The sequence below is a fragment of the Oncorhynchus gorbuscha genome, linkage group LG21 (assembly GCF_021184085.1).
Source record: "Oncorhynchus gorbuscha isolate QuinsamMale2020 ecotype Even-year linkage group LG21, OgorEven_v1.0, whole genome shotgun sequence".
In the NCBI taxonomy this organism is placed as follows: domain Eukaryota; kingdom Metazoa; phylum Chordata; class Actinopteri; order Salmoniformes; family Salmonidae; genus Oncorhynchus; species Oncorhynchus gorbuscha.
Window position 1 is genome coordinate 42,911,100 of NC_060193.1, and position 27,284 is coordinate 42,938,383.

Here is a 27,284-nt window from a genome sequence, read left to right on the forward strand (position 1 = left end):
AGAAAATGCCGATTGCTGAGTCATGGAATTACGTCGCTCCACGCAAGCCGCAAGAAGAATAAGAACAGTTTACAAGTGGATACAACAAGATGACCATTATTGTTATTTTTGACTTGTAAAATCTCTTTGCGTAAAACGAGTTATTTGTTGGGAGCTTCAATTCACTAAATTGCTTTCCAGCACCAGCTTGTCTTGAGAATGTGAGTGTTGTATTAAAAGCAACAGGATCTAAGCTTGCTAATGTAGATAGCTAGCTATCTTGATAGGCCAGACCGATAACGCCACACATGTATATATTTAATTTTTATTTAACTAGGCAAGTATCACAAATGGTAGCTAGAGAGAAACTCTACCGCTAAGGTCATTTTGACGCTCTGTTTTTGTTGTCACATTTAAAAAATATATGTTCTGTCTGTCAAAGAGCGGGCCACCAAGAAAAACACGCTAAACAATGCCACCGGAGCAAATGCATCTTGATGCCCATGATAATATCTGTAGTGCTCAAGAAATGAGTGCATGAGAGCAACAATATCTGAAGCATTTGTTTAGAAAGTTCAATATCATATGACAACAAAAGCATAAACAATGGAGTAATAGGGGTTAATAGTTTTGTGCGGGTTATGATTAAAAAGGTACAGTTGTCGGCATACCACTGTAACCTAATTCTAGTATGTTATTTTGAATGAATATCAGTTGATGAAATGTGATGTGTTTTAAGTGCCTTGACTGAATCAGAATTAGTCCACCGCCCACCCCAGATGACTGTCTGGGGTGCTTTTAGGAGCCATGACTGAAGCACTAACCATATTGTCAAGTTCACAGCCCGATATAGCAGGGTTGGCCTGGATATCTTAGGCCTATTAAGTCTGTTGAATGATTATTTACGAGGAAGAGATGCTTGCTGTGTTTTGCTTCAAAGTACAACACACACACTTCAAGGAGATTCAATCTGCTCTTAACCCTGATTCATCATTAAATAGGGTATAGCAGCAACGATCTGAAGTCACGAATGGAAGAAGTTAGACGAGTTGAATTCCATCACGAATAGCCGTTTAGAGTAGGATACAAATAAGATCCGGTGAAAATACTGACTGCATAAAAACGAATTTCATGCAGCCAACTGTATGATTTCCTTTGTCTGTCCTGCTTTTTTTAAAAGTCTCTTTAACATCCATGCGGACCAGGTTGATGATCCTGAGCCCTATATGTAGGCTTAATATGGTAATATGTCTGTTATAGTGAATACTCTCTTACCCTTCCCTGTCTCCCCAACTTCCAGCCACCATGGTAGCAGTGCAAAGCTACTGTGAAGCCAGCGCTTCCATCTCCGAAGCCTGGCTGGAGGGCGGCATCTCGCCCTGCTTCTACTTCACCCTGGTGCCCACCGTCCTGCTTACCCTCTCCTTCTTCTTCGGCACCTTCCACTGCGTCTGCTACCGCCGTTACGGCACCGAGATGGAGCCCAAGTTCGTTCCGCGCTCACGCCTCTATGGCCTCCAACTGGCAGTCTCCCTGCTCCTCCTGCTGCAGTTCCTGGGGGGGCTGGTTTGGAGGGCGGCCGGAGGAGGGGAGCTCCCTGGCTACGTGGTGCTGTACGGCCTCCTGTCCATGCTGGGCTGGGCCTGGGCCGTGGCCCTGTTAAGGCTGGAGAGGAAGAGGGTGCTGGTGAGGGACCGGACACGTGGCCACAGCACAGTGCTGCTGCTATTCTGGGCTGTGGCATTCTCAGCGGAGAACCTGGCCTTCGTCTCCTGGGCCAGTCCCTACTGGTGGTGGGGCCTGGAGAACACACAGCAGCAGGTGAGAGAGGACCAGTGGTATTGTTGAGGGTTTAACATTATAGAATGTCCCCAATAGAGCTGACGTAACTCCTCCCTCTACGTATCACTCACAGAGACACGTCTTTTCTACATAATGTATTTCTATCTGAATGTTTCACAACCTTGCCTACTGCACGTGGCACTGGGGTCTGTTCAGGAGGGTGTAGCGTTAGAGGACCTTCCAGATAGAAATGTATTTGCGTTGAATAAACATGTTTAACTGTCAGGTTAAGTTGGAAATGGTGTTAGATCTGTTCCTTGCATTTCTGTCTGCATTTTTCAAACGTTTCACCTCTTTCAATTAACCCCACAGCTCAACCCTCAGTGAGGATAAACTGCCATCTCACTCCCTAGTTTCATAGAGGTTGTTAAAAACGTTAGCATATAATGTTACTGGCTATTAGTATTAAACTTAACTTTGAGTTTTAACACTCCATTACACAAGTGTAATAGTGGGCTTTCTAAAAAGTAAGTTAGTTTACCCATAGGGTGTGATACTGTATCTGTGTAAATGAGACACATAGGCTAGGTTTAAGGTTTCGTGAATCCCATTTCGTAAAGACGGTTGGGATTGTAAAATATATATATATATATATATATAACAAAGCATTTTCTCACAGGAAGACTGCTAAAATAGAAACTGGCATTCCAACTATGACACAGCAGTGGAAGGGGGAAGAACCATTATCATTAGTCAGCTATGAGTAACTAGAAGTGCTGAGTCATTGTCCCATCTTGCCATTCTTCTTACCTCTCCCTCTGGCCACACCCCCAAATATACATTTTGTAACCAATCAGATCACGCCTTTTCTTAGTCCCTCCCTATGTCTGTCATTGGTTGTCCCACTCAGCTACTAATGTCTCCCAGTTGATTTCAGAATGCATTAGTTGAACACATCTTCATTAGCTTTTTACCAAGCATTCACCATCTTAGTTCTTCCAATGGGTTGTTATACCACAAAGTATATGACACAGTCCACTGTTTACTTTGTGTCATAATGTGTACAGTAGTTTACTTTGTATAGTCAGTCTGACTAACCACTGACTCACCTCTCCTCCAATCCTGAATGATCCAACAACTCCTGAGTAAATTACTTTTGAATGAGAACCTCGGCCTCACATTGAAGTTGGGGCAGCAGGTAGCCCAACATTTAACGGCGTTGGGCCAGTAACTGGAAGGTCGCTGGTTCGATTCCCAGAGCAGACTAGGTGACAAATCTGCCGATATGCCCTTGAGCAATGCATTCAACCATTAGTGTCTGCTAAATGACTAAAATGTAAATGGTATGGGTTGAATGGAGTATTGAAATGTGTTTTATGCCGTTATGCTTGTCAGTCAGCACTTATTTAAAGAAATACTACACTCCAAAAAAAAAAATATTTTGACGGCTGGCATTCACCGTTTGGTATTGTATTAACAGTCCCATTGGGATTGGATTATCAATGGACAACATATTAAAATGTAGTTTATGAGTGCAAGATTCCTTTAAAGAGTCAATCTACAATTGCTACATCCATTCTTGGACTAATGATGTATACCTATTGAGTCTTGAAGATTATAAATGATACATGCCTCATGAGTTTAGTTCAACTGTAACACCCCATGAGAACCCAACATATGAGCTTGTTTTACTTTAATGTTTAGAAACATTGTAAATGTAAACAAACAGTGTATATAACCTTAAAAGATGGTTAAAACGGTAATTTTGATACCATGGATGGTCGGTCCTTTCATCCGTTGAGTGGTTCCATTTCTCCAAGCCAAAGCTGCAGATTGCCCCGTTAAAGCTTCAGTCATGACTTAGCATTTTTCATTCGTTACCTCAGGTGGAATTTTCTCTGTGGTTGATGCGCTACGTCGGCACGGGCACACTCTTCTTCCTGGGCCTGAAGGCCCCGGGATTACCACGGAGACCGTACATGCTCCTGATCAACGAGGACGAACGCGACGTGGAGGGCGGCACTGGCCAGGTAATCAAATCAAATGTTATTTGTCACATGCACCGAATACAACAGGTATAGATAGACATTACGGTGAAATGCTTACTTACGAGCCCTTAACCAACAATGTAGTTTTTACGAAAATGGAGTTAAGAAAATATTTACTAAATTAACTAAAAAAATAATAATAATAAGTAACACAATAACAATAACAATAACGAGGCTATATACAGGGGGTACCAGTGCCGAGTTAGTGTGCGGGGGTACAGATTAGTCGAGGTAATATGTATGTACAGATACAGTTGAAGTTTTCCCAAACGCCTGAAGGTACCACGTTCATCTGTACGAACAATAGTACACAAATATAAACACCATGGGACCACGCAGCCGTCATACCGCTCAGGCAGGAGACGCGTTCTTTCTCCCAGAGATGAACATACTTTGGTGCGACAAGTGCAAATCAATCCCAGAACAACAGCAAAGGACCTTGTGAAGATGCTGGAGGAAACGGGTACAAAAAGTATCAATATCCACAGTAAAAACAAGTCCAATATCGACTAACCTGAAAGGATACTCAGCAAGGAAGAAGCCACTGCTTTAAAACCGCCATAAAAAAAGCCAGACTACGATTTCCTTCTTGGTCAAATAAATCACTGACAGTGTCACCAGCAATGCACCATCACACCACCTCCTCCATGCTTCACGGTGGGAACCACACATGCGGAGCTCATCCGTTCACCTGCTCTGCATAAGGTGAACGCACCAATTTGTAAGTCGCTCTGGATAAGAGCGTCTGCTAAATGATTTAAATGTAAATGTAAATGTTTGCAACTTTACGTAGGGACAAAGATTGTACTTTTTGGAGAAATGTCCTCTGGTCTGATCAAAAATAGAACTGTTTGGCCATACTGACCATAGTCATGTTTGGAGGAAAAAGGGGTAGGCTTGCAAGCCGAAGAACACCATCCCAACCGTGAAGCATGGGGGTTGCAGCATCATGTTGTGGGGTACTTTGCTGCAGGAGGGACTGGTGCACTTCACAAAATAGATGGCCTCATGAGGGAGGAAAATTATGTGGATATATTGAAGCAACATCTCAAGACATCAGTCAGGAAGTTAAAGCTTGGTTGCAAATGGATCTTCCACATGAGCAATGACCCCAAGCATACTTCCAAAGTTCTGGCTTAAGGACAACAAAGTCAAGGTGGCATTCACAAATCCCTGACCTCAACCCTACAGAAAATTTGTGGGCAGGACTGAAAAAGCGTGTGCGAGCAAGGAGGCCTAGAAACCTGACTCAGTTACACCAGCTCTGTCAGGAGGTATGGGCCAAAATTCACCCAACTTATTGTGAGAAGCTTGTGGAAGGCTACCCGAAACGTTTGACCCAAGTTAAACAATTTAAAGGCAGTGCTATCAAATACTAATTGAGTGTATGTAAACTTCTGACACAGTGGGAATGTGTTGAAAGAAATAAAAGATGAAATAAATCATTCTCTCTACTATTATTCTGGCATTTCACATTCTTAAAATAATGTGGTGATCCTAACTGACATAAGACTGAATTTTAAATGTATTTGGCTATGGTGTATATAAACTTACGACTTCAACTGTAGGTAGGGGTAAAGTGACTGCATAGATAATAAACAGTGAGAAGCCGCAGTGTAAAGAAAGGTATAGAGGTTCTGGATGTCAGGATGTTCTCAATGGTGTAGCTGTAGAACGTCTTGAGGTTCTGGGAACCCACCAATCTTTTCAGCCTCCTGAGGAGGAATAGGTGTTGTCATGCATTCTTCGCAACTGTCTTGGTGTGTTTGGACCACGATAGTTTGTTGGTGATGTGGACACCAAGGAACTTGAATCTCTAGACCTGCTCCACCACAGCCACGTCAATGTGAATGGGGGCGTGTTCGCCCCTCCTTTTCCTGTAGTCCAAGATCAGCTCCTTTGTCTTGCTCACGTTGAGGGAGAGGTTGTTGTCCTGGCACCACACTGCCAGGTCTCTGACCTTCCTATAGGCAGTGATCAGGTCTACCACTGTTGTGTCTACATCAAACTTAATGATGGTGTTGGAGTCATGCTTGGCCATGAAGACACTTGCCAGTTAGTTCACACATACTCTAAGTACACCTGGTAGTCTGTCTGGGGCCGCGGCCTTGTGAATGTTGACCTGTTTAAAGGTCTTGCTCACATCGGCTACGGAGAGCGTGATTACGCAGTCATCCGGAACAGCTGGTGCTCTCCTGCATGCTTCAGTGTTGCTTGCCTCGAAGCGAGCATAAAAGGCATTTAGCCTGTATGGTAGGCTCGCATCAATGGGCAACTCATGGATGGGTTTCCCTTTTGTAATCCGTAGTAGGTTACAAGCACTGCCACATCCGATGAGCGTAAGAAGCCGGTGTAGTAGGATTCTATCTTAATCCTGTATTGACGCTTTGCTTGTTTGATGGTTCGTCTGAGGGCATATCAGGATTTCTTATATAAGCGTCTGGATTAGTGTCCCGCTCCTTGAAAATAGCAGCTCCATGGCTTCTGGTTGGGAAATGTACGTACGGTCACTGTGGGGACGACATCATCTATGTCCTCAATGATGAAGCCGATGACTGAGGTGGTATATTCCTCAATGCCATTGGATGAATCCCGGAACCTATTCCAGTCTGCGCTAACAAAACAGTCCTGTAGCTTAGCATCCGCTTCATCTGACCACTTCAGTATTGAGCAAGTCATGGGTACTTCCTGCTTTAGTTTTTGCTTGTATGCAAGAATAGGGAGGATAGAAGTATTTTTTGCACAGGTGACATGCTGGTAGAATTTAGGTCAAACCGATTTAAGTTTGCCTGCATTAAAGTCCCCGGCCACAACCCTTTTTGTTGTTGTTTATTGTCCCTGTCTGTATTTATTAAGTTCATAATAACCCCTGATATCTCTATCTGTACCCCAGCTCCTGTTGGATGGGGCAGAGGAATCCCAGTCTACCTGGCATGACTTTGGGCAGAAGGTGCGTCTGCTGGTGCCCTACATGTGGCCCAGAGGCAGCATGCTGTTACAGGGCCTGGTGCTCCTCTGCCTGTGCCTTCTGGGTCTGGAGAGGGTCATCAATGTCTTTGTGCCCATCTACTACAAGAACATTGGTGAGAGAGCGTCCCTCGTTTCGTAACATCTCCCCTGTATCCAGCTTTTATCTGGATGCCTTTTTAAATTCCTACTTGTTGCTGTCACAACCTTATTGGTTGCGTTGCAGGTTGTCTTTATTGGTGCTGCACTGCACATTCTCAGAAGTATTTTGTGATATCATTGAGGCTGACATGATAATCTACCCAGAAAAACTGTAGAAAAGATGACCTGGGATTGTCAACCCTCTTTCTGTCACAGTGAATGACCTGACTGATGGAAGCAGCTGGAAGACCTTGGCCACCACTGTGTGTGTCTACGTCTTGCTCAAGTTCCTGCAAGGTGGAGGGGCAGGTGAGTGCAGGGCTCTAAAGTGCGACCAATTTGGTCAATAATATCTTGCTTTGCGGCTAGGTTTTGTTTTGGGAGCACTGTGCGAGCATGAAAAAAATCTCCCGGATAATCGTTGTAATGATAAGACTTAGCTGTACCGCTGTTTCCAAGTGTCTTAGAGAAACAAGCTGGTGCGGATTCGTTAGCGCCATTGCTGCACCATTACTACAGCGAAAGCGGCTTGCTTCTCGGTTTGCTTCTCGCCCAGATCAAAAGATCTGACCCGTATTACCGCCGCAACATTTTTATCTTCCTATAGCTGGGGCCACATTTTACATTCATAAACCATGTTCAACTATTCGCAAACCATTTGTTGACACTTTGTTCAGTCATGCTACTGCATTGGCTAACTAGCTAACAACCTGGTAACTTGACCAGTATATCCAAACATTTGGGGGCACAGAAAGAAAGGAAAAGGAATCGCTTCTTCAGGGGATCAATGAATATAGCAATGAATGAATGAGAGATATCTTGCCTGTCATTATCACAAACCTGACTTTTTAAAGAGACCGTGTAAAATGTTTTATCTTATGCATCTCAAACAATATGATGTAATAGCAGACCACAATTCGGGGTGTTTCCTGATGTGGTCATTCCTTGATATTGTCGTTTGGCAATTCTGGTGTTATGCGATGGATGGTTTCTCAACACATGATTTGTTTAGATAGCAGGTTAGGATAATTAGCGTGGCAGGTTAGGTGAATTAGCGTGGCAGGTTAGGAGAATTGGCATGGCAGATTAGGTGAAATAGCGTGGCAGGTTGGGAGGTGGTTAAAGTTAGGAAAAGGGTTAGGCTACAATGCTACAGTTGTCAACTCCTGTTGTCCCGGACGTGAAAGAAAAGGCCATGGACCAATGGCGAGCATCAATGGGTGTAACTTGATATTGAGATACACCTGTATATGAAAGAAAACAGCCCTAATTGCTGTCTGCAATTACACCCTTTTCTCTCAGTAGGAAAATTGTGCTTTTACACAATGTTGAAGCCTAATATTCCACAAATGACTGTAATTTCAATGATGTTTCAAAGTATCAACGTTTTCGCTTTTATAATAAACTAATGTATTTACAGTGTTACATATTAGTTTCTAAGGCACAACATGTGCTACAAAAGTAGCTATAATTAATAAGAGCCTAATATAGCCTATATATCAATCAATTAAAATATATATTTTCTGGTGCCACCATTTTGTATTTCTCTGCTACACCCATTCATTCCTTGAGTACTGTTATTTTAATTATCTCTCTTGTTCTCTCACTCTCTATCTCCTCTCCCCTTTCTCCTTCTCCCCAACCCCACTCGTACCCCACTGCCCTCTCTCTCTCTCTTCACTTTCCTGTACCTCACTCTCTCCCTAGGTGCGTCCGGCTTCGTCAGTAACCTGCGCTCCTTCCTGTGGATCCGCGTGCAGCAGTACACCAACCGGGTGGTGCAGGTGCGTCTGTTCAGCCACTTACACTCACTGTCACTGCGCTGGCACCTGGGGCGACGCACCGGGGACGTCCTGCGAAGCATTGACCGCGGCACCTCCTCCATCAACAGCCTGCTCAGGTGGGTCTCCTAATAATACATTGTGTGTGTGCGTCGTTTTCCGGTCCACACGTCTACATTTTGTTTTAAGGTACCTGTGACCAACAGATGCATATCTGTATTCCCAGTCTTGGCCTATTGAATTTATTTTCCTTATGAACTTTAACTCAGTAAAATATTTTAAATGGTTGCATGTATGTAAATAAGATTTCTGTATTTCATTTTCTGTAAATTAGCAAAAATGTAATTTTTTGTAACTTTGTCATTATGGGGTATTTTGTGTGTGTTTTTAGATGGGTGAGAACAAAAACTCTTATTTAATCCATTTTGAATTCAGGCTGTAACGCATCAAAATGTGGAATAAGTCAAGGGGTATGAATACTCTCTGAAGGCACTGTTATTTATATATATATATATATATATATATTTATATTTATATTTATTTATTTATTTTACATATTTTTTGGAACGGCGGCAACAATTTAGCAGTGGCGGCTCACATCTTGGTTTGATCTTGGTGTGATTACCTGATCCTCAAAGCTTCGAGAGACTTCCTCAGGGGTTTACTCAATTGTCAAAAAGAGAGATTAATTTGTTCTCCTTTCCACCTTAAAATTGAGTCAACATTCCATTTCTTCCATCACTACCAACCAGTGTGATTTTGTGACCCAACTTTGATCTCCCTGTAGTACGTCTGTCTTTTAGTGTCATCCTGACCTCTGGACAGTCTGTGTGTTAATTCAGAGGTAAACCTGGCCTCCCGCTCTTTCTCCCCACAGCTACATTGTATTCAGCATCTTCCCCACCATCGCAGATATCGTCATCTCCATCATCTACTTCATCACCTACTTCAACGCCTGGTTCGGACTCATCGTATTCGTCTGTATGTTCCTCTACCTCAGTGAGTACAAGGCCTCCTTTCCGGAGCTAACTTAGTTATTTCTATATAGGAACAATCATCAGATCTGAGTCAAATATGTGAAATACTTTCAAATGACTTGACCTGCCCCAATGGAATAGTCCCAAAAGTGTCAATTAAATCGACTCCAAGCTGAATCAATCAAACCTACTTGAAAGTATTTTACATATGCATTCGACTCAGGTCTGGTAATACCAATGTAGTATTTCATAATGGTCCATCAATATATCTCTTCAGCTCTTACCATCATCATCACGGAATGGAGGACCAAGTACAGGCGAGACATGAACACCCAGGACAACAACGCAAAGTCAAAGGCGGTGGACTCCCTGCTAAACTTTGAGACGGTACCGAGATGGTCTCATTGACCTTTAACCGCAATAGTTGGATTGTGTTCATTAGGGCACGCAACAGAAAATGTTTTAAAACATTATTGAACGTAAAACGTAAAAAGTCCAGGTAGTCCCTCCCAGTTTGTCTGTTTTGATGCCAAATTCCCTCAAACATATTGCATTTTTTGCAGCTTCAGAGTTGCTTCATGGCTGTGATTGTAATGTTTATCTAACAGGTGAAGTACTACAACGCAGAGAATTACGAGGTGAACCGTTTTGAGGACGCTATTCTGAAGTATCAGGTAATCCAGGCTATAGATGTAAAACTCTGAAGAGTTGAAAATATAGATATGTGTAAAGTTACACCAGAGCGTTTGCTTAGGTTATTAAGGTCAATTCCAGTTCCACATTTTATTTGTCACATGCACAGTCCCAAGTCCCCAGCGAAAATCGGCTTTTCATTCATATGACTTTCATTTATCTGTCCAGCCTTTTATATTTTGCCTCAAAGTTTTTTGTTGTTGTTATCAGGACAACCAGGGCTACAAGTAGGACAACCAGGGCTACAAGTAGGACAACCAGGGCTACAAGTAGGACAACCGGGGCTACAAGTAGGACAACCAGGGCTACACAAAACAATTTGACATAAACAGTTGGATTAATAATGAGTTTTATTGACGAATGTCAATCATAAAAAATAAGGTCAGCCAAAGCAAAAACCTGATAAATGTATTTATATGAATACTGTAAGTACAGAAGTTGTTCATTGGGAAATGAATATCCAACTAGTCAGTGACAACTGTGTGGAGTTTGTTACAGCAACTATGTACGCTTATTACAGTATTGTAGACACTTTGTCCTGGGATTTCCTATGATCTTCTATGTAGAAGAACCCCTTTCCTTCTAACGACTTGTGTGGCCTGTGTGTGTTCGTGGGAGTCTTAGCCTTTCCTATACTGTATATCTTTTAATAGTTTGTAACTCCAAACCATTCGGACTCTACAGATGTTTTTGTTTAAAAAACCCTGCCCTGGCCCCCTTCGAGATCCACCCTTGTCTCACAAATACCGCCTCAAACCCCGTTAATCACAGACTATGGATGCAGAAGAAATAGACAAATCCAATGTTACAACCCAGACGTCTGTATCTCAAACACACAATCTATAAAATTTGTTAGAAATTAAAGTCCTAAATCACACCTTCATTATGGTGGGACTCGTTGTGTTTATTTGCATGCCTTTACCCAGCAGTGCAGTATTCAATATCAAAAAAGTATAACCGATAAGAAAATATTTTATAATAACAGCAGAAGTAAGAGCGGAATCTGTATACAGAGTACATTTACAATGTTCAGGGATACTGGAGTATATGAAGTAGATGTTCACATGTAGGCAGTGATTAGGAGAAAGTGACTGGTAGCAGGATAAATAATAATATTAGTAAACAGGATGGCAGGTGTGTGTGTGTGTGTGTGTGTGTGTGTGTGTGTGTGTGTGTGTGTGTGTGTGTGTGTGTGTGTGTGTGTGTGTGTGTGTGTGTGTGTGTGTGTGTGTGTGTGTGTGTGTGTGTGTGTGTGTGTGTGTGTGTGTGTGCAAGTGTGTGTGTGTGCAAGAGTGTGTGTGTGCAAGAGTGTCAGGTGTGACAGTGGGATGGATGCACAGTGCCTTCAGAAAGTATTCATACCCCTTGACTTATTCCACATCTGGTTTTAAGTCTGAATTCAAAATGTATGAAATAAAACAAATTGTCACCCATCTCCACACAGTACCCCTTGGCAGAGTGAAAAAAATGACAGAGTGGAAATGTGTCTTGAGACATTTTTTCAAATGTATTTCAAATTAAATACAGAAATATAAAATGTATGTGAATATTTACACTCAGGAGTCAATACTTTGTAGGAGCACTTTTGGCAGTGATTACAGCTGAGGGTCTTTCTGGGTAGGTCTCGTGCATCATTTGCCCTTTTTTATTCTTATAAAAATGATTTTAGCTCAGTCAAATTGGTTGTTGATCATTGCTAGACAACAATTTTCAGGTCTTGCCTTAGATTTTAAAGTAGATTTAAGTCAAAACTTTAACTCAGCCACTCAGGAACATGTACTGTCTTCTTGGTAAGCAACTTCAGTGTAGATTTGACTTTGTGTTTTAGGTTATTGTCCTGCTGAAAGGTGAATTCATCTCCCCAGTGTCTGGTGAAAGGCAGACTAATCCAGGTTTTCCTCAATGATTTTCCCTGTGCTTAGTTCCGTTCTGTAAAAAAAAAACATTCTGAAAACAATCTCCAGTCCTTAATGATTACAAGCATACCCATAACATGATGCAGCCACCACTATGCTTGAAAATATGGAGAGTTACAGTACTCAGGTAATTGCTCTGATAACATTTCTTGCATTATTACTTCAGTGCCTTGTTGGAAACAGGTTGCATGTTTTAGAATATTTGTATTCTGTACAGGCTTCCTTCTTTTCACTCTGTCAATTAGGTTAGTGTTGTGGAGTAACTACAATGTTGTCCATCCTCAAATTTCTTCTATCACAGCCAACTGTTTTAAAGTCACCATTGGCTTCATGGTGAAATCCCTGAGGGGTTTCCTTATTCTCCGGCAACTGAGTTAGGAAGAATGCCTGTATTTTTGTAGTGACTTGGTGTATTGATACACCATCCATAGTGTAGCTAATAACTTCACCATGCTCAAAGGGATGTTTGCAGGGTTTTTTTATCTACCAATTTTCCAATGCCTCGCAAAATTGGAAAATCTCCCTGGTTCTTGTGGTCGAATCTGTGTTTGAAATTCACTGCTTGACTGAGGGACCTTACAGATAATTGCATGTGTGGGGTACAGAGATGAGGTAGTTGTTCAAAAATCATGTTTAACACGTATTGCACACAGAGTGAGTCCATGCAACAAATGTGACTTTTTAAGCACATTTTTACTCCTTAACTTATTTAGACTTGCCATAACAAAGGGGTTAAATACTTATTGACGCAAGACATTTCAGCTTTTCATGTTTAATTCAATTGTAAAATTATCATTCCACATTATGGGGTATAGTGTGTAGGCCAGTGACAAAAAATCAAATTGAATCCATTTTAAATTCAGACTGTAACACAATAATGAAAAAGCCATTGTAGATGTAAACAGGGCTAAAAAGTGACTGGTAGCAGATATATTTAAATACTTATGGAAAATGATAATATATACATGTAACAGTGACCAGTAACATGATGAATAGATATATATATGAAATGTGTTTGACCACCTCAGAAGCATAGTTAAATAGAGCTTTCCATCATTAATGATGTTCTAGGATTTTAGAACTGCAACCAGCAGACATTGCTTTAGCTTTTGTATCTCTATTTTCCTGGTTCTAGGTCTGTTCAGCAGTGCAAACAGACAGCACAAACAGATCTGGGACCAGACTATAACTCTTTTGATTGTAATGTTACATTTATGGCCTGTTTGTCTGTCTGTCTGTCTGTCCCCTCCTGTCCTAGATCTCAGAATGGAAGACACAAGCCTCTCTGGCCTTCCTGAACCAGACACAGAACTTGATCATCGGTTCAGGCCTATTGGCCGGGTCACTGCTGTGTGCCTACTTTGTCCAGGAGGGCAAGTTTAAGGTACTGAGCTCGGAGCCCTTGGGAGCTTAAAGGGAAAGTTTAGTATTTTATAAATTAATGTTAGATGGTTCCTCACCTTGACAATAGTCTATGAGCCAGGACTGTAATCTAATCCATGTTTGGTTTTTGTTAAATAACCACTTTCCGGGTGAGAAACAATTTAACATGAAGTTGGGAAATACTGACGTTCCCTGTTAAAGGCCTAGATACTCATTCTAATACCCTTTTCACACTATCGAGCCGACCGAAAACAAACTGCCCTGGCTCTTTTCACATTGTCCGTATCAGCACATATCAGCACGGTTCCAGCAACTACGGTAAATGTCTGGATGTGTAACCTGACCAGTGCAGCTTGGTTTGGCTCGGAAGTGTGAAAAGCCCTGTTGACCCACCTCAAACTCTCTCTACTCTGTTATTTTTCAAACTCTGTCCTACATTAGATTAGAAAACGATGTTGTACTCTAATTAGGAAATTATTTGTAACTTGCCCAGCCGGCAAAAGCAATCAATACAAATGCAAAACAGACATTGCATCACTACAAGGCCATGCAGCCTTGCTACTGTATGCATGTTTGAACATGTGCTCAAGAACTTCCCTTTGACACAGTGTTGTGGTATTGCATGTTTTTCTCAGTAATACATGTGGTGTATGAAGTATACATTCAAGTCAGCTGCTGTGAACGTTAGCCTGGTTAAACCAAACTGAACGAAGTGAAACAATAGTGAGCCAAGTGTTCAGTCTGGTTTAACCAGGCTAATGCACTCTATCTCCAGGTTGGAGACTTTGTCCTCTTTGGCACCTACATCATCCAGCTCTACACCCCTCTCAACTGGTTTGGAACCTACTACAGGTGAGAGGTGTTATGGGCTGGGTTTCAATTCTACTTCCTGTCATCCTTCCCTAGTCTCTCTTATGCCTATCACTTACAGCTAAATGGACTGGATAAGTTTCCACCATATTGCTTCCACATGTCTTACTAGATCAAGAAAGACACAAGCAAATTAAGCCAGACTATTGACACAGATCGATGAAAGGCATTGTTTACACAACAGGTGCTCTTTATAATACATACGTCCTCATCCTCCACAGAATGATCCAGAGCTCCTTTATCGACATGGAGAGCATGTTTAAGCTCTTTACAGAGGAAGAGGAGGTAATTTTGAAATTGGTTATCAATGGCCAGCTTTAGTCTTTGAGCTTTGGTGTGTATGGGAGATTATCAATTGGAAAAGCCTGTCCTCTCCTCCACTCCTCCGTCCTCTGTGACAGGCAACCGATAAGTGATCGAGAAGTGCCAATTCGTAAGTAGGTAGTCTTCACCCATCCTCGATTACCTACTTCGACAGAGGATGCAGAATAGTGTCCTCGTGGCAGGTAGCATGGAAGTGTTTTAAAATCCCTTTGAATCAGCTTTTGTTTTCTCGGAGGAGAAGAGCATGTACACATTTAAAAACAATGCACTACGTATCCTTTTATCTATAAAATGTCTTGCACCACTAGAATATTTTGTTTTTTATCACTTTACACATATATTTTTTCTGTACGCATCATTTTCCTGGTGATGCGTGAGACTCATTTCATGAGAAGCTTATTTGTTTCCATGTTCCAGGAGAGGGTAGAAGAGAGGAGGCAGGAGGCAAGCAAAAGCAATCAAGATTCTCCCTATGTCAGAATCTAATCTTTGCATTTCATTATGGGGAATGTATTTTTTATTTATTTTTTTATGTGCTTTATCTTGATTTCTCTTCAGGTGAAGGATGCAGTGAACGCAGGGAACCTTCTCTATAAACTGGGAAAAGTGGAGTTTGAGAATGTATACTTTAACTACACTGACGGGTAAGTCCTAAGATTTAAAAAATGTATATTCAGGTCTCGTTTGGACTGATGTGTAGGCTATACACAGAGACGGATTCAGAAACAGTTTGATGAATAATCATAGTTGTGGTAGTTCCAGCTTTCTCCTTTGAATGGGGACGTAGGTCTGGGTGCCTTGTAAGGATCAGACGGTGAGTGGGTAATCTAGCTTTACAATCGGTCCTATGAGCCAACAATCAATCATTGGATAAAAAAATTGACAAACTACGAGCACGTTTATCGTACCAATGGGACATGAAACACTGTAATATCGGCCACCCGGGTGGCGCAGTGGTCTAAGGCACTGCATCGCAGTGCTAGCTGTGCCACCAGAGACTCTGGGTTCGAGCCCAGGCTCTGTCGCAGCCGGCCGCGACCGGGAGATCCATGGGGCGTAGCACAATTAGCCTAGCGTCGTCCGGGTTAGGGAGAGTTTGGCCGGTAGTTATGTTTCACCAAGTCGTGGCTAAACGATGACATGAATAACATACAGCTAGCGGGTTTTACGCTTTTTCGGCAGAATAGATCAAGGGGTGGCGGTCTATGTATATTTTGTCTATGTATATTTTTAAACAACAGCTGGTGCATGAAATCTAAGGAAGTCTCAAGGTTTTGCTCTCCTGAGGTAGAGTACCAGCATGTTAAATGTGCAACCAGAGGGTTTTTCCCTCTGACCACCTTTACTCCACACACAGAGACGCGTACAAAGCGCTCCCTTGCCCTCCATTTAGCAAATCTGACCATAATTATATCCTTCTGATTCCTGCTGACAAGCAAAAACTAAAGCACCAGTGACTCAGTCAATAAAAAAAGTGTTCAGATGAAGCAGATGCTAAGCTACAGGACTGTTTTGCTAGCACAGACTGGAATATGTTTTGGGATTCTTCCGATGGCAGTACACCACATCAGTCACTAGGTCCATCAATAATTGCATTGATGATGTCGTCCCCACAGTGATTGTATGTACATACCTCAACCAGAAGCCATGGATTACATTTAAAGGGTAGAGCCGCCGCTTTCAAGGTGCGGGACTCTAACCCGGAAGCGATTGTTGCCTTATAAGAAATCCCGTTATTCCCTCCGACAAACCATCAAACAGGCAAAGTGTCAATACAGGACTAAGATTGAACCGTACGTACTACACTGGTTACGACGCTCGTCGGATGTGGCAGGGTTTGCAAACTATTACAGACTACAAAGGGAAGCACAGCCGAGAGCTGCCCAGTGACACAAGCCTACCAGACGAGCTAAATAGCTTCTATGCGCTCTTCGAGGCAAGTAACACTGAAACATGCATGAGAGCATCAGCTGTTCTGGACGACTGTGAACACGCTCTCCATAGCCAATGTGAGTAAGACCTTTAAAGAGGTCAACATTCACAAGGCCGCAGGGCCAAAAAAGATTACCAGGACATGTACTCCAAGCATGCGCTGACCAACTGGCTAGTGTCTTCACTGACATTTTCAACCTGTCCCTGACTGAGTCTGTAATACCAACATGTTTCAAGAAGATCACCATAGTACCTGTGCCCAAGAACACTAAGGTAACCTGCCTAAATTACTACCAACCCGTAGCACTCACGTCGGTAGCCATGAAGTGCTTTGAAAGGCTGGTCATGGCTCACATCAACACCATTATCCCAGAAACCCTAGACCCACTCCACTTTGCATACCGCCCCAACAGATCCACAGATGATGCAATCTCTATTGCGCTCCACACTGCCATTTCCCACCTGGACGAAAAGGAACACCTATGTGAGAATGCTATTCATTGACTACAGCTCAGCGTTCAACACCATAGTGCCCTCAAAGATCATCACTAGGCTAAGGACCCTGGGACTAAACACCTCCCTCTGCAACTGGGTCCTGGACTTCCTGACCGGCTGCCCCCAGGTGGTAAGGGTAGGTAACAACACATCCGCCACACTGATCCTCAACACGGGATCCCCTCAAGGGTGCGTGCTCAGTCCCATCCTGTACTCCCTGTTCACTCATGACTGCATGGCCAGGCACGACTTCAACACTGTCATTTAAGTTTGCCAATGACACAACAGTGGTAGGCTTGATCACCGACAACGATGAGACAGCCTATAGGGAGGAGGTCAGAGACCTGGCTGTGTGGTGCCAGGATAACAACCTCTCCCTCAACGTGATCAATACAAAAGGAGATGATTGTGGACTACAGGAAAAGGAGGACCGAGCACGCCCCCATTCTCATCGACGGGACTGTAGTGGAACAGGTTGAGAGCTTCAAGTTCCTTGGTGTTCACATCACCAATAAACTATCATGGTCCAAACACACAGAGACAGTTGTGAAGAGGGCATGACAAAGCCTATTCACCCTCAGGAGACTGAAAAGATTTGGCATGGGTCCTCAGATCCTCAGTTCTACAGCTGCACCATGGAGAGCATCCTGACTGGTTGCATCACCGCATATGGCAACTGCTCGGCCTCCGACCGCAAGGCACTACGGAGGGTAGTGCGTACGGCCCAGTATACCAGACGGTGTCAGAGGAAGGCCCTAAGAATTGTCAGACTCCAGCCATCGATTTAATTTTACCTACATGTACATATTACCTCAAATAACCGGTGTATAATAATAATAATAATAATAATAATAATAATATATAATAAATAATAATAATAATAATAATAATAATAATAATAATAATATATGCCATTTAGCAGACGCTTTTATCCAAAGCGACTTACAGTCATGTGTGCATACATTCTACGTATGGGTGGTCCCGGGGATCGAACCCACTACCCTGGCGTTACAAGCGCCATGCTCTACCAACTGAGCTACAGACTCTGTACCAGTACCCCCTGTATATAGCCTCGCTATTGTTATTTTACTGCTGCTGTTTAATTATTTGTTACTTGTATTTTTACTTATCTATTTTTTTACCTAACCAACGGTGCAGTTTTAAGAAAAAAATAAGTGTTAAGGACTTGAAAGTAAGCACGTGACAAATAACATTTGTATATTTTGTGCTTCTGTGTGTGTGTTTTTTTAAGGAAGGAGATCCTTAAGGATGTATCATTTACTGTGCAGCCAGGCCAGACTGTTGCATTGGTAAGATTGGATTCCGAGCTTCCGATCATTACCCAGATATTCCGCACACTTGAGCAGTGTTTGATTTCTCTCTATCAGTCATGTGATGGTTTATGTCCGGACCATGTGTAGTACAGATGTTTCTTGCTTCTCAACCGTTTGTGTGTTTGTTGACATCCCTAGGTTGGCCAGTCAGGGTGTGGTAAGAGCACCATCCTTCGCTTGCTCTTCCGTTTCTACGACGTCCAGGGAGGATGCATCCGCATCGATGGCCAGGACATCTCTAAGGTGAGTCATTTGCCCAGTTGCAAGAGAATAGTTCCCAGACATACTGCCTTGTTAGTACATGCTGTAAATAACATTAGGTTTGTTACACATTTGTCTTCTATTTCAGTTATACAGTATTGTTAATATGATACACCTGGGTCGTGTTCATTAGGCACCAAATTAAGAAAAAAACATTCTTATCTGGATGTTTGAAAACGTTTTTTCATTGCGTGACCTAGTGAACTTGACCTTGTATTAATATAGTGTATTCTGAGCCTCTTGGTATCTGGGTGCAGGTGAAGCAGGTGTCTCTGCGTGCCCACATTGGCGTGGTGCCCCAGGACACGGTCCTCTTCAACGACAACATCCGTAACAACATCCGCTACGGACGCATCTCTGCCAGCGACCAAGAAGTGGAGGAGGCGGCGATCGCCGCGGACATTCACGAGAAGATCCAGACGTTCCCAGAAGGTACGGAAATAAAACGGTCTTTTTCGATGGTTTCCCGGACACCAATTTAAGCCTTGTCCAATACTAAAAAAATGATTTCAATGGAGATTCTCTATTGAGTCCAGGACTAGGCTTAATCTGTGCCTGGAAACCAGAGCTGTATGTTGGCATTATATTTATATTTGTAGTTAACCTGAAAGTGGCTTATGGGTTTCAATATTGTTGTTTTAAGGGTTTGTGTAGGTGTTTTGTATTTGCCAACTGAATTTGCCGAAGCATTTTGACATCTAAATCTCCTCAAACAAGTGGGGAGATTTGCGGAGTTCACACAGTAGCTGTCATTGTTACTGTATGAGGTGAGTGACGTTTGTGTCTGTGTTGTCTCTGTCTGTCCCCCTACCCAGGATACGACACCCAGGTGGGCGAGAGGGGTCTGAAGCTGAGCGGGGGGGAGAAGCAGAGGGTGGCTATCGCCCGCACCATCCTCAAGGCCCCTCAGATCATCCTGCTGGATGAGGTAAACTTTCAGGAAGGTCCAACATGAGGCTCAATGACTCTGTTCAGATAGGTATAGGGTGAAGATGATCTTGGGTCAGTTGCATTTTTGTCTTCTATTTTTGGTTAGGTTTAGGATTGTGTAGGGGAAGCTGGTCCTAGATATTTACCAAGGTGAAACTTCACCCCGGAGCATTCAAATAATTCAAAAACACACACGTCCTCCCTCCTCTCCTTGAAGTTATCGCTGAGCTTTCACAAATTGATAGGTGAACAAAGGGTACTAAACTTTCTGGTAAATATCTGGAATTTTTCCATGGGAATTTTGCTTAAATTCATTAATAAAAGTTAGCTTATAACAGTGAACCTTTTTTGTGGGATACACATAAGGCAACTCTAGGTATTGTGGCATATTTTGGTTAAATTATCCCCAATTAAATGCAATTGCAACTCTCTGCATGCACAGTGCATTCTTCCATCACATGTACAGTTCACTCTTCCATCACATGTGCAGATGATTCTCAAGATCTTGCACACTAATGAGATGCTATTGAGTCCACACTACTACACTGTCTAAGCCAAGGACTACATGCTTTCTGGTAAGTTTTGATTACAATACTGGGTGGGGTGAATATATTTTATATGACATACATGATTTTTTGTTAACTAGTAAATAGTAGCCTACAGAAAAGTGTGTTTAAATCATTTCTAAGTTAACAATATCTGCTAGTTAGCTTTTGCTACCATGTGGGTTTTAGCTTGCTTGAGCCTGCTATCTGAGGAGTGTTAATTCACCTGTTCCCAAACATGTTTAATTTGTAAAAAATTATCTTACAAAGGAGTTGTTTAATCTAACTGCTTAACTATTTATCTGTACATGGAATTATATATATATATATTTTTTTTACTCATATTTTTTCTAGTCTTTACAGGAAAATGCCACGGGCACTATCTGATGTGTGGAGACATTTCACTGCAGCTAATGTAGAAGGAAAAGCTGTGTACATTTGTAAATACTGTGCCAAATCATATGTGAAGAATGCAACAAAGATGCAGAATCATCTGGCCAAGTGCATAAAGTTCCCTCAGCGCTCACAACAATCAGCCTCTGACAAAAGTCCCTCTACTTCTATTTGAGGTGAAAATGATGAATCAGACACCTTATCGATAGCAACAGCTCATGGTCCTCTTGGAATCAGAGGTTATGTAGTCAGAGAAATGCTGATGAATGTCTTGCTCGAGCTGTGTATGCAACTGGTTCACCTCTGATGGTTACAGGCAATGTGTATTGGAAAAGATTTCTGAATATCCTTCGCCCAGCGTACACCCCTCCAACCAGACATGCTTTATCTACTCATTTGCTGGATGCAGAGTTCAACAGAGTTCAAGTGAAGGTCAAGCAAATCATAGAGAAAGCAGACTGTATTGTAATCATCTCTGATGGGTGGTCGAATGTTCATGGGCAAGAAATTATTAACTACATCATCTTCACCCCTTAACCAGTAGTCTACAAGAGCACAGACACAAGGGACAACAGGCACACCGGTCTCTACATTGCAGATGAGCTGAAGGCAGTCATCAATGACCTTGGACCACAGAAGGTATTTGCACTGGTGACAGACAATGCTGCGAACATGAAGGCTGCTTGGTCTAAAGTGGAGGAGTCCTACTCTCACATCACACCCATTGGCTGTGCTACTCATGCATTGAATCTGCTCCTCAAGGACACAATGGCACTGAAAACAATGGATACACTCTACAAGAGAGCCAAGGAAATGGTTAGGTATGTAAAGGGTCATCAAGTTATAGCAGCAATCTACCTCACCAAGCAAAGTGAGAAGAATAAGAGTGGTGTTGTCATCGTGTTTGACAGTCTCCTGGAGAGGAAGGAGTCTCTCCAAGAAATGGCCATATCACAGTCTGTCGATATGGACAGCCCCATAGAGAGGATCCTCCTCGATTATGTATTTTGGGAGAGGGGTGAACAGCCTGAAAATCCTGAAACCTATAGCAGTAGCCATTGCACAGATTGCGGGAGAAAATGCTATCCTGTCTGATGTTCAGACTCTGCTTGCAGATGTAAGAGAAGAAATACGGACTGCCCTGCCCACTACACTGTTGCTCAAAGCAGAGGAAACTGCAGTTCTGAAATACATCAAAAAGCATGAAGACTTCTGCCTGAAGCCCATACAAGCCGCAGCGTACATGTTGGACCCCAAGTATGTTGGCAAGAGCATCCTGTCTGGCGCAGAGATCAACAAGGCTTATGGTGTCATCACTACCGTGTCTCGCTACCTTGGCCTGGATGAGGGCAAGGATCTTGGCAATCTGGCGAGTACACTTCCAAGCAAGAGCTTTGGGGTGGAGATGCCAACATATCGTGCCAACATATCTCATCAGCCACCTGGTGGAAGGGACATTGTGGATCTTGGGCTCTTTCCCCTGTTGCCTCCATCATCCTCCAAATCCCACCATCATCAGCCTCCTCAGAGCGCAACTGGTCCTTGTTTGGGAACACACACCAAAGCACGCAACATGCAACGGTTAGGACATCTACTTTGTGCATGACACAAGTAATTTTCCCAACAATTGTTTACAGACAGATTATTTCACTTATAGTTTATTGTATCACAATTCCAGTGGGTCAGAAGTTTACATACACTAAGTTGATGGTGCCTTTAAACAGCTTGGAACATTCCAGAAAATGATGTCATGGCTTTAGAAGCTTCTGATAGGCTAATTGACATCATTTGAGGTGTACCTGTGGATGTATTTCAAGGCCTATCTTCAAACTCAGTGCCGTTTTGCTTGACATTATGGGAAAATCTAAAGAAATCAGCCAAGACCTCAGGAAAAAAATGTAGACCTCCAGAAGTCTGGTTCATTCTTGGGAGAAATTTCCTCACACCTGAAGGTACCACGTTCATTTGTACAAACAATAGTACACAAGTATAAACACAGCCATCATACCGCTCAGGAAGGAGACGTGTTTTGTCTCCTAGAGATGAATGTACTTTGGTGCGAAAAGTGCAAATTAATCCCAGAACAACAGCAAATTACCTTGTGAAGATGCTGGAGGAAACGGGTATAAAAGTATCTATATCCACAGTAAAACAAGTCCTATATCGACATAACCTGAAAGGCCACTCAGCAGGGAAGAACCACTACTCCAAAACCCCCATAAAAAAAGCCTGACTACGGTTTGCAACTTTACATGGGGACAAAGATTGTACTTTTTGGAGAGATGTCCTCTGGTTTGATGAAACAAAAATAGAACTGTTTGGCCATAATGACCATGGTTATGTTTGGAGGGAAAAGGGGGAGGCTTGCAAGCCAAAGAACACCATCCCAACCGTGAAGCACAGGGGTGGCAGCATCATGATGTGGCAGTGCTTTGCTGCAGGAGGGACTGGTGCACTACACAAAATAGATGGCATCATGAGGTAGGAAACGTATGTGGATATATTGAAGCAACATCTCAAGACATCAGTCAGGAAGTTAAAGCTTGGTCGCAAATGGGTCTTCTAAATGGACAGTGACCCCAAGCATACTTCCAAAGTTGTGGCAAAATGGCTTAAGGACAACAATGTCAATGTATTGGAGTGGCCATCACAAAGCCCTGACCTCAATCCTATGGAACATTTGTGGGCAGAACTGAAAAAGTGTGTGCGAGCAAGGAGGCCTACAAACCTGACTCCGTTTCACCAGCTCTGTCTGGAGGAATGGGCCAAAGTTCTCACCCAGCTTGTGGAAGGCTACCTGAAACGTTTGACCCAAGCTAAACAATTTAAAGGCAATGCTACCAAATACTAATTGAGTGTATGTAAACTTCTGACCCACTGGGAATGTGATGAAATAAATAAAAGCTGAAATAAATATTATTCTGACATTTCACATTCTTAAAATGAAGTGGTGATCCTAACTGACATAAGACTGAATTTTTACTGGGATTGAATCTCAGGAATTGTGAACAACCTATTTTAAATGTACTTGGCTAAGGTGTATGTAAACCTCCGACTTCAACAATATGTTAAACGTTTTTGGGAGATGCAATGGATAATGGGGGATCATTCAGTATTCCCTTTCTTTTATTATTCATTGAAATCATCCCATGTGAAGAGTCAACTCATTTAATTAAAGTTCAATTCTTAACTAAATTGTATTTTTTAAATTTCTATTGGAAGGATTTAATCATTTTGCAATTATGTCTACTTATGACAAGGTAAAAGGTTTATGTTTCTGTCTCCATATGATATGGTAAATATATCCAATTCAAAAAACATCTACATTTAAATAGTATTAATATTACTTTGCATATATTTGTGTTTATTCCCATATTTTCCCACGGAAAGTTTCCACCTCTGAATATTCCCCAAAATGTGCAACCCTAGGTGAACGCATTGGCTCTATCACTTAGCTTTCACCAGTCCAGCCATGTCAGATCAGATATTTCTTCAAGAACGAGACGAAGCGAAGATGCATTCTTCACATATTTGAAGAGGGACAATGTTTGCCCCCACACCACTGATCCCCTTTCGTATTGTGTTACAGTGGATTAATACGAGTTCACCGAACTCGAATATGTTACTTATCTCGTAAAGTTTTCCCTCTGCACAGGCCACATCTGCTCTCGACACACAGACGGAGCGCAACATTCAGGCATCGCTCACCAAAGTGTGCTCCAATCGGACCACCATCGTCGTGGCTCACAGGTATGCGATGGCTCTCAGTTGGAACAAGATGCATGTATAGAGGGAACCCATACAGTATGATCAGTGGAGGCTGAGGGGAGGACGGCTCATAATAATGGCTAGAACGGAGCGAATGGAATTGCGTCATGATGTGTTGGATTCCACTCCAGCCAATACCACGAGCCTGTCCTCCTCTATTAAAGTGCCAACAACCTCCTGTGATTAGGACACACATATCCCCCCCCCCCTCTAATGCTGAGTTTGTATGGTTTGGATCTGTCCGGTCTGTAGTCAGATTGTGAATTGTCTGTCTTCAGGTTGTCGACCATCATCGGTGCCAACCAGATTCTTGTACTAAGTGACGGTCAGATAGCAGAGCGAGGACGGTGAGTTGAATGGTTGAAAGAGTGTTTTCGATTGCTGCACACTCCACAAGCCTATTCCAATCAAAATATTGTTTTATGCTCTTCAAGAAACAAACATCTAAAGAATGTATGTAAATGCCAAGAAGGGGACAAGGCCAATGTTGGATGCTTCTCACACTATAGTTCTATTCTCAACACCATATAGTGGGAACATCTTGACATTGTACTTGATGATGGTAATGGTGATTGTGTGTCCCCATTGTAACTACATATTCTCTACTTTCTTTCTCCCAGGCATGATGAGCTGCTAGCTAAGGAAGGGTTGTACTGTGACATGTGGATGAAGCAGCAACAGGCACAGGACTCCGACTCAACCTCTGACACCGAAGCCAAAGACAGGAAGTCTGAGAAACTACAGCCCCCATCAGTCACTGCAGGCCACAGGAGCCACTGAGTCTTGAGTGAGAGGTCAAGAATATGTAGACATTGTGAGGAGACAGAGGAGGACAAAGAGGGACGCAGGGAGAAGATTAGATACCTCAAAAGGCTGCTTTGTATTTTTTAGGGTATCCGTCCACTGAGGTTAATTATGTTATGAGTAAAGTTTTAAGCACATATTTATTGGGTATTTTATGTTTGATCATTCAATCAAAATGTTTGTACCGTGAATGCCTCAGGCCAGTTGTTTTTAAGTGTATTCAGGGTCGTGTTCATTAGGTTCATTAACAGAATTTTAAAAAATAAAATAAAAACTTTTTGTTTCTTATTGGACAAGTCCAGGTAGTCCCTCTTTATTGCATTATTTTTTAAATGTCGTTTCGTGCGTAATTAATATCCAATGTAAAAAAAAAAACATCTACATTTAAAATGAGTCAGATGCTTGACAAAGTTCTGGGGAGAGATGTGTCAGAAAAGACACTAGAATGAGCAGCGGAAGCAGTGCTGTAGTCCCCCCCCCCACACACACACTTTCTGCAAATTACGGGCACGTTTAGAAGCCAAACGTTCCCTCCCCTTCCAAAATTTGAACGATGTTAAACACCTGATTTCTCCAAATGATCCGTGGCTGTTGTCTCATCCCACAGTCTGTTGAAAAACACTACTGTACCAGTTATGTTACGTGCGTCTGTGCATGAGTGATTAGTGCCGACTGATTCAGTATAATCCGTCTTCTTGCTGTCTGAAGTCGTTTGATTGCAGCGGTCCACAGAAGCGGCAGCAAGTCCAAAGTAGACGAATACCTTAAACGCAGGTATCGGCAGTTTGGCACAGTCTCACGAGACTAAATGGTTGACTAATGTTTAGGGGTTGAGAAGTGAATTTGTTGTATTCACAGCAGATCTTATTGAACAGGTTCATTGTAAATGAGATTTTTAGAGCTGCATCAATTTTACTCCAATCAGACTTGGGCATTGTCATGTACAGTACAGTCTAGGTGTTGACTGATACATGTAAAACTTTGAATTGTCACCAATGGTGATCAATAAGAACTACTGGCAGTATATTAAAGGGAACAGAATCGATAGAATTGACTAAATTAGTAGCGGAAAAGCAAACCTTTAACTATGAATGAACCCAATCCTCAAGCCTGTATGCTGCTACCCGTTTTGAGTACAGAACTACTGTCAAGTGTATATTTTAATGGAAGAAATTAATCTGTTTGAATTTGTAAATATAATTCCCAAGGCAGTGTGGAGTTTGTCAGTATCTGTTGATAATAATCACACTCCATTTATTCATTGTCAAATTCTGTTTAGTTGATTTTAAAAAGGGCCATAAGGGAAGATCTAGCCATTTAGCTGAACTTTAGTTTATTTGAGAGAGAATGGGGACTTTAAATCTATGTTAAGTCTCCTAGGGTTACGGGTTTGGGGTTGAATTGGAAACTGTCTGCATTAATCAAGGGGACGTGAAAACGGACATACTTACCATCCATATAGTTAGTGCACAGCAGACTTTACATCATGAAAAGTTATTGCAGACTGTGAAATAAATAGATGAATCCCAAATGCATTTGAGCATTTGTGACTGCAGAAGTAATACCAAAGAGCTAGAGTTGTTCTGCTACCAAATAATTGCTCCACTACAGCAGTCAATCATTTGTAGGTGTACAATGTGCGCAAACTGGTGCAGTCAAATGATTTACACTTAATGCACCATGAATTTGAAATGTTATCTGTGACATGAGTGACATTGACACCACAGGAGGTTGGTGGCACCTTCATTGGGGAGAACGGGCTTGTGGCAATGGCTGGAGCGGATAGGTGGAATGGTATCAAATACATGTGTTTGAATCCGTTCCATTTGTGCCTTCCAGAAATGTTTGTAAAGATATTAACTGCTTTGACACAATGTCAAACTTTTTTAAAATGTGATTTGGGGGGCATAGTTTGTCTGTAGTGTGATCTTTGCCTTTGGAAGAGTGACAATGTGTGTGGG

The 27,284-nt window shown here is 42.3% G+C and overlaps 1 protein-coding gene across 1 annotated transcript; it reads left to right on the forward strand.

Moving 5' to 3' along the window:
• Positions 1–25,577, forward strand: LOC124008612 (ATP-binding cassette sub-family B member 6-like). The gene is made up of 20 exons (XM_046320017.1): positions 1–200; positions 1,280–1,800; positions 3,648–3,791; positions 6,703–6,892; positions 7,134–7,226; positions 8,625–8,817; positions 9,576–9,697; positions 9,953–10,062; positions 10,284–10,349; positions 13,543–13,668; positions 14,443–14,519; positions 14,759–14,822; positions 15,420–15,505; positions 18,541–18,598; positions 18,761–18,865; positions 19,141–19,315; positions 19,699–19,811; positions 24,407–24,501; positions 24,798–24,866; positions 25,140–25,577. The coding sequence occupies exons 2-20, from the start codon at positions 1,285–1,287 to the stop codon at positions 25,297–25,299; spliced, it is 2,562 nt and encodes an 853-aa protein (XP_046175973.1). The 5' UTR covers positions 1–200; positions 1,280–1,284; the 3' UTR covers positions 25,300–25,577.
• The last annotated feature ends 1,707 nt before the right edge of the window (positions 25,578–27,284 follow it).